The sequence below is a fragment of the Bolinopsis microptera genome, chromosome 1 (genome assembly GCF_026151205.1).
Source record: "Bolinopsis microptera isolate Bmic1 chromosome 1, MBARI_Bmic_1.0, whole genome shotgun sequence".
NCBI classification, from domain to species: domain Eukaryota; kingdom Metazoa; phylum Ctenophora; class Tentaculata; order Lobata; family Bolinopsidae; genus Bolinopsis; species Bolinopsis microptera.
Window position 1 is genome coordinate 7,347,070 of NC_087072.1, and position 12,709 is coordinate 7,359,778.

General features: G+C 38.0%; 1 protein-coding gene across 1 annotated transcript in view; it reads left to right on the forward strand.

Moving 5' to 3' along the window:
• LOC134826038 (uncharacterized) overlaps positions 1–12,192 on the forward strand; it is a 51,704-nt gene extending 39,512 nt beyond the window's left edge. The window contains exons 2-6 of the mRNA XM_063838298.1: positions 6,979–7,134; positions 8,525–8,607; positions 8,798–8,940; positions 9,074–9,194; positions 11,604–12,192. Of these exons, the coding sequence (XP_063694368.1) occupies positions 6,986–7,134; positions 8,525–8,607; positions 8,798–8,940; positions 9,074–9,194; positions 11,604–11,752 (645 nt within the window). The 5' untranslated portion in view covers positions 6,979–6,985 and the 3' untranslated portion in view covers positions 11,753–12,192. The remainder of the gene's footprint in view (positions 1–6,978; positions 7,135–8,524; positions 8,608–8,797; positions 8,941–9,073; positions 9,195–11,603) is intronic.
• Positions 12,193–12,709: the final 517 nt, after the last annotated feature.

The window sequence follows — 12,709 nt, forward strand, 5'->3', positions numbered from 1 at the left end:
TTCGATTGTTTAGGGCTAGGGCTCGGGTTAGGGTTAGGGTTGTGGTAAGAGTTATGGATAGCTTTGAGGTTATGGTTAGGGTTAGGGTTGGGATAAGGGTTTATGTAAAACCGTTTTGTACGGCTGCAAAACCATTAACGGGTGATACTCGTAAAATATCTGTTCCATTTATTGAACCGTCGACGAGCGCTTCTACTAAATCGCTCGCCCAAATTTTAAGAAAATTCTTGTGAAAAGGTCCTTTGGGTATGAAAGTGATCTGAATCGGTGTATTTTTGGACGCTGATTCCGAATCACCCCCTGACGTAGGGTTAAAATGCTTCCCTGGAGAGTTATGGGCAAAAAACCGTTTTGGTCACGTGACATGCTAGTAAAATACGAATTCGATTGTCATACGTTGTATGACCCCCTGTATCGTCAGAACCTAGTGAAACGACCGTGGGTGTCACAACGTGATACAAGAATTCGATTGTTTAGGGCTCGGGTTAGGGTTAGGGTTGTGGTAAGGGTTATGGTTAGCTTCGGGGTTATGGTTAGGGTTTACTGGGCCGCGCTCAGCCTGTCATTCCGCCTAATCTCTATGTTTATGAACATAATAGCCTGAGGTCCCCAGGTAAGGTTAGGGTTAGGGTTGGGATAAGGGTTTATGTAAAACCGTTTTGTACGGCTGCAAAACCATAAAAACCAAAGTCACCTGAAATTTTTGGGCGAGCGAATTAGTAAAAGCCGTCGACGAGTCCAACTCGGCGCGCGTCCTGGTAGGTTGTAAATTTACAAGAAAACCATAAAAACCAAAGTCACGTGAAATGTTTGGGCGAGCAAATTAGTAAAAGCCAAAGATTATTTTATTTTAGTAATTTGATAATTAATTTAGTAGTATTTTATTTACTTATTGATACTTTTATATACTTATTGATAGTCACTTTTTATTCGTAGCAGTGCGCGCGTCTTCCGCGATGTGATCCGTTCATTGAGCGAGGCTGTCAACTCTTCGAGATCGCTATCATTACTTTTTACCTGACATGCCAGTCCCAATGCGCAGTGCACTCTTTTCGCGCTAATTCTCTCATTGGGTGAGAGGAGCGAACAATAAATTAGCAAGTAAATAAATTGCTTTGCTGTTTGCAAAGCAAAGGAAAAAAAATCGAATTTTCTTTTTTTGCTTCAAATTGTAGGTTTATAACTTACTGTACTAAGACGCTTGCAAGGTTGAACTCGGTATTTGAAACAAATATTTTACGAGTATCATGTCACCAGTTAAGTTACCTGGGGACTTACCTGGGGACCTCAGGCTATTATGTTCATAAACATATGAATAGAGATTATATTAGGCGGAATGACAGGCTGAGCGCGGCCCAGTAACAGTTAAGCTTCGAAGCGAAGCAAAAATGCAAAAGACAATGCGCGCGGAGCGTCGGAGCAACGTCTTTCAACATTTTTTATGGTCACTAGACTGGATAAACTATAATAAATATGAACAAATATAGTTGTATCTTGTATCACGTTGCGACCCCCACGGTCGTTTTACCCTTTATCGTCGTTTCACCCTTTATCGTCGTTTCACCCTTTATCGTCCTGGCGATACAGGGGGAGCCGCGCACTTCGTGCGCGGCGGGTCATACAACGTATGACAAGTTGTATCGCGATGCACTACTGGGTCGCGCCGCGCATCAAATAATGTTTATCGCAACCACAATTTTCGGTAGATTGGCGAAATGCGCGAAGGATTGACATCGTGAATCAACAAATATATACACTTAATTATTAATTTAAAAATAAAAATAAAGGACTATATACAATATATATATATTATGTTTCTCTTCTTCAAATTTTCAGGATTACGGGCTTTGGAGTCATATCTATTCTTTATTACAGCTTCTATATCATGCAGGTATTCTACCTGGGGAACTCAGACTTTTGTATTCGTAAACATTTAATTGAAAATATGGTGGAAAGAAAAGTTGAGCACGCACCGCCTATACTATATACTATACTAATAAATATAGGGTATAATATTGGGTACCCAGTTTCGTTCTTTCTGAATTCGATTGAGGGTATAGTTTGTTTATCGTTGTCCATTTATATCTGTTGCGATTTGTGTGTTACTTGTTTATTTAGGGTAACGGTGCGAGAAAGAACTTTGTCAATATAGATAGTCTAGATTTGAACTTGGAGCCACATAACAAGGCCAAGGGTGATTTTCAAATGTTTCTCCCAATATTTAGATTAATATTTAGATTTTCATCATCATCATCCCAATATTTGAGATAGGGAAAATATTGAGTTTTTAAAGGGTTGTTTTTACATAGGGTCATTGTGACATTGTGTGTATACTGTTTGAAAAATTTTATTTTTAATTTAGGGTAACTTGGTCAAGGGGCCATCTTGTGACTACTAACTACCCATTTGAATCTTGTGCCTCCGACCTCCGTTCACCTTTGGATTATAAAAGTTTGGCAAGAGAGATCATTTAAGATTTACTATCCACAAGTATGTAAGTTTGTGGATCTTAGTAACTTTTCTCCAAAATTCTTGTTGTAGATCATTGTATCACGTTGTGACACCCACGGTCGTTTTCACACCCACGGTCGTTTTCACACCCACGGTCGTTTCACTGACGATACAGGGTGAGCCACGCACTTCGTGCGCGGCGGGTCATACAACGTATGACAAGTAGATCATGATCACTTACCACTCATCTACATCATCAGTCGCAATGCTGGTGCCTAGTATTCCAGACTTCAAGTTAACTGTGAAGTCCTTATCACCTTCATCTCAAGAGTTTAAATTCCCAAATAGTCAGACTGAGCAGGTTGAGCTGTAGTAAAACACAGTACTGAGGCGTTAAAACATTTTCATTACTATCTTCAGTAACATCCTGAATCAGAAACTCTGTTAATATCAGTTCCTACAAAGTGTAACATTGGAAATGAAATGACACAACTAAAAACGATATGAATATTTTTTAAAAACATAACTCTTGTGCCCCAATGCAATAGAAAACATTTAAGATAAATCCAATAATGGAATCCCAAACGGGTCCATGGCATTGAGCCCCAATGGACGTATAGTTCTAAGTTTCTGAATATAACGGTGTTCATCCACTTCTAGAGTTCTTGGGCTACTATTACTGAGAATTGACACTTTATAAGCCTGGTTAAAATTGTCACGTTGTTTCATGTTATGAACTTCTACAAGGTGTTTACCCAAGCTGAATCCGTCGTCGTTTTCTTCAGGGACAAACGTATTGTCCGAAATGAGTTTGTAGTAATGGGCGCGATGTTCGTTTACTCGTGCCCTGAGGGGCTGCACCGTTCTTCCTACATAACACATGTTACAAAGTTGGCAACTGAAGAGGTATACAACATTGTAGCTGACACATGTACCAGTCACTGCTTTGGCTCGCTGTCCATTGACTGTTATTGATGGATGTGGAGATATGATGTTACAGGTACCGCAGTGTCTGCCCCCACATGGTCTTGTGTGAGGTTGGGTTAAGTCATCCGCAAACTGTTTTGCTTTGACTAACTTCCTTCTAAATGATGTTCCAGTACGTCTGACGAATTTGAAGATAGGGCGTGATGTACCGGCTCTAGATGATATTGGGGAGCCTGGGGTGTTTCCACTTGTATGGGAACCAGATAATCCTGAGAAGCTCCTGGTTCTACTGAGTTCTGGTTCCAATCTTTGCACCGATTCTACTAACTCTTGATCACTGCCAAATGTTGAAATAACGCGGACTGCTGGTTCTGGAGACTTTGGTACCAGGACATTGCTGTTTGAGTTGTCCAGTGGTTTGAGACATCTTTCGAAGCCTTTGACCTTTTCACTGATGTTATCTACCATAGTTTTAGGGTAGTTGGATTGGAAGAAAAAGGTTTTTAATTCATCAATTTGTTTTCGGAGTCTGTCGTTATCATTGATGATTCGCCGGAGTCTCAGACATGCACTATAGACTATGCTGCTGAATGTATGGTTCGGGTGGTGGGAACCGAAGTACAGGTAGGAGCGGGCATCAGTCTCTTTAACATGGAGGTCTGTCTGAAGATCACCTGCGGTGTCGAAACAAAATTTGATGTCTAAGAACGGCACATAAACATTGTTATCTTCTATGATGTTCTCATCAATGTGGAGGCCAAGTTCTGCTAGCCTTGAGTTGACAGTCGCGATGAATTTTGAAAACTGTCTTTTCGTACCATGGAATACTCCACAGCCGTCGTCTATGTATCTCTTGACCGATTTTACAGGTTCCATTAGTTCCGTGTCTGTATAGACTTGCTCACGCATGACATGGTATACTGCTATGTTTGCAAGTTGTACACAGATACTGCCTCCTGTCGGTACTCCTCGTTTCTGTCTGTACCACTCTCCGTTAAATTTGCCTATAGACGACTCAAAGCTGAGTTCAACACTTCTTATCAACCACTCCTTGAATTTGGCGGACCATTCTGGTCTCTTTTCTTCCATGGCCACCTTCAAAGCTTGGATTGTAAGGTGGGGGCTCAATGAATCATATAAAGCTTTGTAATCAAATGTGAATGCTTTAATGTTGCTTTTGAGTTCTGTGTCCAGGGTATTGTTGATGTTGTCGAGCCAAACTAAGGCGTCTCTATTATCAATAAGAAGGTCTTCGCAAAAATCCCTTTCTAGTTGACGTAGGTATTTATCAGCTAGGAAGACATCCGGTCGTCTGCTGGCTCCTTCGTGGAGGGCGGTAATGAGTCTAGCTGGTGGTTTTGCCCCTGGTATGAGGTCTTCTTTTTTCAGCTTATGGATTTTAAAAGCAGGGTAGAAATACGGCTGTCCAGGGCGATAGTGTGGGAGGGTACTGGGGCGGTTTGTGGGTCCAGTTTGGTCTGCTCTGGTGTTGTCAGAAACACCCATCACTTCTTTCGCATCCCTTGCTAATATCAGTCCTTCTTCTTTTCCCTGTACCCAGTGCTTGAAGAGTTTCTCATACAGCTGTTGGGTAGGGTCACAGTCCAACTTTTCATATAGTTCCTGATTTTCCAGTTTCTCCAGTGTCCGTTGCTTGATGAGGTCAGGGTCGATAATAAGGGTTGCACCACCCTTGTCTGCCTTAGTGATAGCTATTGTCCCATCTTTAATGTGCTGTTCCAACCATTTGAGTCCTTTTATCTCAGAAGAGGATAAGTTGGTGGGCTTAGGTGGGCTTCCGGCAGTCTTCAATTTGATGTCGAGTTCTCGTCTCATTGTGTCCACTGCTGTATTGACTGCTTGTTCATTGCTTGGTTTTGCTGTAGAGTAGTTTTTTCTACGGAGTTTGGCGGGGAGGTTGCTGATGTTAGGTAATCCTGTCTCTCCGGATAGTACTCTATTAGAATAGTTCAGTATTTTGTTGGTGACGAGCTTCATGTCAAGTCTCAAGTCGATGTTATCCCGAGTTGGGGTTGGGATGTAGCCTAGTCCTTTTCCTAACAGTGCCAGTGCCCCAGCAGGTATGTCTTCGTTAACCAACACTACAACACTTCCTGTATCCAGTGCTCTTTTGGCGTCACGCTCAACTTTCCTGTCGTTCCGGTGTTGTCGCTTTTTGAAATTCCTCCTCTTCTTAGTCTGTGTCAGTAAAGTTTGGAGGAGAGCTTTGGTCTTGTTGGGCCAGTGTTTCCACTTGTTGTTGTTTTGGCTTCTGTAGAACTCTATTTTAGAAATGTAGTGTTTCTTCAGGCTCTTCACGTCGTTTGGTGGTAGTGTTAGTTGTGGTTCATCACTACTGATTGTACCTCTGAGTTCGTTGATCTGGAGATCTTTGGCTTTGATAGCCAACTCTAGGTTCTGTGACTCTAAGATGGACAGGTTACGGAACATCTCCGGCGATTCTACCTTCATCTTTGCCATTCAAGTCCAGATCGTTGTATACAGAGATGTTAGAGCAAGTCTCTTTTGGTAGTTAAACGAGAAACATTAACATTTAGCAGTCTAAAAACGCCTCTTATCAACGAGTATTTGCTCTTATAATATCTTACAGCTACAAATTTATGTGATGGGAGTTTCTTGCCATGAAGCTCAATACCACTTTGCTCCACAGTTGTCTATTCTGGTCATGCGAAGGGCATTTCGCACATTTCATCATATTCTGTCCTTAACATTGACATCTTAACCCAGTTTATTAATACTTATATGATACATTGTAACATGCACATAGATACTGATAGGCAAAACAATATTCATTTATTGTTTTGCAGAATTTTCCAGTAAATTAAATTACGAATTACAGTACCCAGCAAAATTCAGAACCCAGAATGTTTTAGTGTGGTGACTTGGGGTTCATAAATATAACAATACAAGCTGATAAACCAAAAAGAACAACTGGGGTAGGTAGGTAGCCCTGGTGGGTGCGTAAACTTTACGGTCTGCTCCAGTGGCGTAATGTTGCCTGTTGGCGCCCCCCGCCGAAAAAAGCTCCCCCTGTTGGCCCCCTCCCCTTTTGGTGCCCCTCCCTAATATTGAACAAATTAGGTGATTTTAGACGATACACCGGTAAAATCTTTAAAAAAGCGTGTATCTAGAGCAAAACGCGCAGTTTTGCTAGTACTTTAGTTAAGTTTCGAAATTGTCCCACATTCAAATGACGATTTGGCGCCCCCCTAAGACGGCGCCCCTCGCACAGCGGGTTCAGCGGGGCCCTTCGTTACGCCACTGGTCTGCTCTCTCCAAGATCAGCCTGCTTCTCCATTTTACCGTGAAGCCTAATTTCTAGTTTTTATAAAATATACAATGCAAGTGCATGTTTACTAATCTTAATCTACTTAACAACTCAATAGCCCAAGTCACCATACCTGTAGTATATTCCATGGTAATAGAAGAACTTTAAAGTTTTTCAAATTGTTGCTATAATTGATTTAAATAAAAATTTGTTGTTTTCTTGAAAATTTGTTGCTTTCTTGTTGCTTATATTGGGCATACTCCAATTATTTTAGTAAATTATAAATTTTTACATTAATGTATTATTTGCCTAGGAATCATGATTGAACTTGCGCAAGTCGGGACCATCTTAGGGATTACTACCCTTGTGGGCGCGCTTGTTGCCCAGGTTCCCCAAATCATCGCTATCATCAAATCCAAAAATGTTGATGGTCTCAGTTTCAATGGGTTCTCAATTGAAATATTCTCGTAAGTGACACTCTTTTTAGTTTCAGAATTATTTTTAGACTTTGATACCTTAAGAACGACAAATTTAGTCTACCATAAATTTAGTCAAACTTTTGACTAAAATTGTTGTAAACCAAATTTCATGAGACTAAATTTTTCGGCGACTTATTTTAAAGGATACCAAAATTTCAGTAGACCATATTATATTATTAAGCTTACATTGTTTATAATTAATATAATGACATCACCGTTCCTACTGCACAAAACCGTACCAAAGTGCTTGCACTTAAAGGGTTAGAGCTCCTCTTGGACATAACATTTTTAATCGATCCATCCCAATGCATGCTCTGTTGAAACGGCTGAAGGATCATATCGACATAAACTACGTTGTACCGACAGAAATGGTAAAGTAGAAAAAGGGTGAAAAAGAAACTGAACAGTGTACTGAAGAACTTAGTGATACAGAGTCACAAACTCTGGATCTGATGTTACTGAAATTCCTGAGTCATACATTGCAGCTTAATTTGTAATGTTCAGACGGGGTAGACTAAATTTGTCGTTCTTAATGTAAATAAAATGGAAAATGGTCTCGAAAAGTCGAAAGATGTGACTAAAATTGTTGTAGACTAAAAATTTGCGAAATTTGTGACTAAAATTATGGTAACCAAAATTATGGTAACCAAATTTATTGCAAACCAAATTTATTGGCCCTAAGGTAAAATGCTATAGATTTTGTTATTTTGGAGTTTCATACTGATTCGAATGAAGAATGTATTTAAAATGTATCCAGTTTAATTTCACATTACTAATTTTATGTCCTATTAAAGAAGCATGTGCTTATAGTTGTGTTTGTTCAAACTTAAGGTTGCAGGGGGGCAGGGGTCTTTATGAAATTTCTCTCGAAGTTGATTTTATAGTTGTTTCTTATAGAGGGGAGTGATATCTATCAGCTGCTTATATGGTCTCATGGAAAAATATTGTTCCTAGCCGAAATTATCGCTGGTCAAAGGTCAGCACTCATGTGTAATTGTATTGCGTGAGCAATTTTCAATTGCGCGCCCTGAAAATCGAGTCTAAAAATCTATCTTCTCCTACATTTTTTTAGCAATCACCTTGAAAATTTCAGGATATGTACTAAGGACCATTTAGGAGATTCTCTTAGATCAGAATTTTAAGATTGGCCTTAGAAAATTTTTTTTCGATTTTGAAAATCTTGGACCTCGTTTTTTGACGATTTTTCCAGGTCCAAGATTTTCTAAATCGAATACAAATTTTTAAAGGCCTATCTTAAAATTGTTAAACTGTTAGATATCACTCCCCTCTATCAGAAACAACCATAAAATCAATGTCGAGAGAAATTTCATAAAGAACTCCCCTGCCCCCTTAAAGTAACTAAATCTCATCTCTTCAGGCTAACAATTCAAGTGCTTTACTTCGTAGTCCAAGAGTACGACCTTCTGGCTTATTCTGACATCTCTATTCTCCTTGTCCAAGGTAAGAAATTAATAATCATCACTTTCTTACTGGGTAACCTGTCATCTAACATCTATCGGAAAATGTACAGAAATTGAATCCTGAAACTGGTAAGCTGTATTTTCTTTTTTCATTTCTAATTATCTAAAATATCTTATTATCTCTTAACTTACGTTTCATCTTCTGTATGGTAATCTCACATTTCACTCAGATTACGTTATTGTTATCCTGATGTTGCTGTACGGAAAAGAAGCTCTAGGAGCCAGAGAATACGGAAACATCATCGGGTACTTGGTGGCTGTCGCTTCGGTTGTTGTGGGGACAGTGACTAAAGACATGATAGTCATGGTCATGGTAAGTGATTTTCAAACATTTAATTTAAAACAGTTAATTATTAAAATGTTAGGAAAAATGTCTTGTAATCTGCGTACTTGTTGATGAGGCAGGAATAGGTAACAATGATAAAGCTAACACCTCTAATCTTCAGCAAGGAGTGGTTCTGCTGAACTTGGCTAGTAAGATGACATTTATCTCTAGTATCCTCTCTACTAAAGACACCTCTGCCATGGAGCCCGCTGCTTGGATCATATTCGTTTACAGTAACATCGGTGAGTAATAATAATTTGTCTTTTGTCAGTGCTACACCGACTGGCTCAGGAGTGTAACATTGGCAAAAAACATAATAAGGCAATAATTTATCTACACTCTACACACTCGCAAAGCCCTGTGAAGAGTCAGACCACCCCTCCTAGTACTCAGCTACTACTACTACTACTACTACTACTACTACTACTACTACTACTACTACTACTACTACTACTACTACTACTACTACTACTACTACTACTACTACTACTACTACTACTACTACTACTACTACTACTACTACTACTACTACTACTACTACTACTACTACTACTACTACTACTACTACTACTACTACTACTACTACTACTACTACTACTACTACTACTACTACTACTACTACTACTACTACTACTACTACTACTACTACTACTACTACTACTACTACTACTACTACTACTACTACTACTACTACTACTACTACTACTACTACTACTACTACTACTACTACTACTACTACTACTACTACTACTACTACTACTACTACTACTACTACTACTACTACTACTACTACTACTACTACTACTACTACTACTACTACTACTACTACTACTACTACTACTACTACTACTACTACTACTACTACTACTACTACTACTACTACTACTACTACTACTACTACTACTACTACTACTACTACTACTACTACTACTACTACTACTACTACTACTACTACTACTACTACTACTACTACTACTACTACTACTACTACTACTACTACTACTACTACTACTACTACTACTACTACTACTACTACTACTACTACTACTACTACTACTACTACTACTACTACTACTACTACTACTACTACTACTACTACTACTACTACTACTACTACTACTACTACTACTACTACTACTACTACTACTACTACTACTACTACTACTACTACTACTACTACTACTACTACTACTACTACTACTACTACTACTACTACTACTACTACTACTACTACTACTACTACTACTACTACTACTACTACTACTACTACTACTACTACTACTACTACTACTACTACTACTACTACTACTACTACTACTACTACTACTACTACTACTACTACTACTACTACTACTACTACTACTACTACTACTACTACTACTACTACTACTACTACTACTACTACTACTACTACTACTACTACTACTACTACTACTACTACTACTACTACTACTACTACTACTACTACTACTACTACTACTACTACTACTACTACTACTACTACTACTACTACTACTACTACTACTACTACTACTACTACTACTACTACTACTACTACTACTACTACTACTACTACTACTACTACTACTACTACTACTACTACTACTACTACTACTACTACTACTACTACTACTACTACTACTACTACCGCTCAATATCACCCGCTCATATTACCCTACTTATAACCCCAGCCTTTATAATACGTAGTACTCAATTAAAGGGTCGACATTACTTTCTGTATAATTTATAAAGATTTACAATTTCTGCATAATAAAACAAGAATATGATTTACAAGTTAAGAATGAATTACTAATACCTATGCTCCTTAAAGTTATAGTATATATACCTACAAATTCTTGACGCAATACAAATTGTGTATTGGTACGACTGTTTTGATATGTGTATTAAATTTCAGTCATAAATATGTGCCGGGTCCCCTTATACTTTTTATCACATACTCTAATAAAAGACACAATAAGTACACCAAAAGCTTTGCATCTCGCTATACAATCACCAATTTAGTGATCTAGTAAGTATTTCCGTCATGCAATTTAAAGCTGCATTATTTACTAGTGTTTAGCGCGTGCTTAGTGTTTACAAGCAATTGTTACTTTGGAGAAACCTATACTAATTAGTTTCCATTGAATCATCATGCTTGGTACGTAATATTGTTGCTTCTCCAGCTGTACCAAACTAAAATACATGGATTTAAGTGGAAACACACGGGTGTAAAAGGTTGCGCAACTAGACAATAGTGTTTTATATTCTTTAATACATATATATGTAGTTCATTCTTTAATACATATATATATGTAGTTTAAAAGGAGCCTGGAGCTATAATGCTTGTCTATTATAGTTAAGAATCTAGAAGGAAATTGTTTAAAATTTATATTTATTGAAATTATAGATAATAACCTAACAAGTAACTTAACAAGCTGATGATAACTTTATTACCGAGTTATACTCGCAGTAATTGTAAATTGTATACTATATATAGTATAATCTCCCGTACAATCAATGCACTCGCACAATACCTATCATGACCACCTATCGTTATATTAAAATTTACAACACTCGTCGGGTTAATTATCACCCAATTAATAAACCAATTAAAGCAATTACACACTCTTAACTTGTTCCTTCTCCCCCAGTGCGAGTGTTTGTTGGATACCTTTTACTTGGTGATATGACTATTGTGGGACAACACGCAGTCAACGGAGCCTTCAACCTGGCTATTACTCTCCTCATATTCAAGTACAGGGGAGGTAATAAGGAAGAGGAGGAGAAGAAGGAGGAGTAAAGAAGAGGGAGATTCTAGTGAGGTTGAGAGAAAAAAAAAGTGGAAATCTTGTCAGTAAATGAGGGAGACGTGCGGAGGAAAGGAATGGTATGATAGGGGTTGTAGTATTTGGACTTGATGTTTTTACTTTGTAATTAATTTGGGTCTGGTATATATGATTTTTAGGTTTTATTGATTAGGTATGGTTAGCGAATCGTTATTCGTATAAGTTTTGTATATACATCTTGGGCGTCGGTTATATTGTTACTCAACCGTATATTTAACCACCGGGAATGTTACACATTGCTAACTGGTTTATTGTAATATTGTCACTTATCTCTACATCTTACTTTACAGTGTAGCATGAGAAAGTTTTTCTTCTTACGAAAGATAAACTGATCTATTGATCTATTTTGTATAAAAGTATTCTTATCAATCACATTACTCCGATTTCATTTTAACTGTATTGTTTAACTGCATTTTACACCCTATTTAGACTACATAGTACACAATAAAGTAAATGTACCTCAAAATTGACCCCAGCAGATCCATCTTTGAAATTATGATCTACATTTTTTGTATGGGACTAGCAACATACCACAGTTTTATATTGACCAAATAATAGTAAGAATTCGCAACATTTCCACCACAATATAATCCCGTAAACTCTTTAACCACATTATAGCTACTCTAATGATACCCCAAAATATTTGCTACATTACAACAACTTGTCCTCGATTTGGCAGCAGTCACCAGGTGGCAGGTTATAAAGCATTCTGATCCCTACCTGTCAAGTTAAGCTTCAAAACACCACTATTATATAATATATTACCCTATATTATATATAATATAACAGGTTACATCCATATTGAGTGTACAGATCTACTAGTACGTTCCAACTCATTGTCAGTGTAAGATTTAATGGTGCTGTAACGATGATGAACAACTGGAGAATGTTATGAATGTAACTTGTAAGCA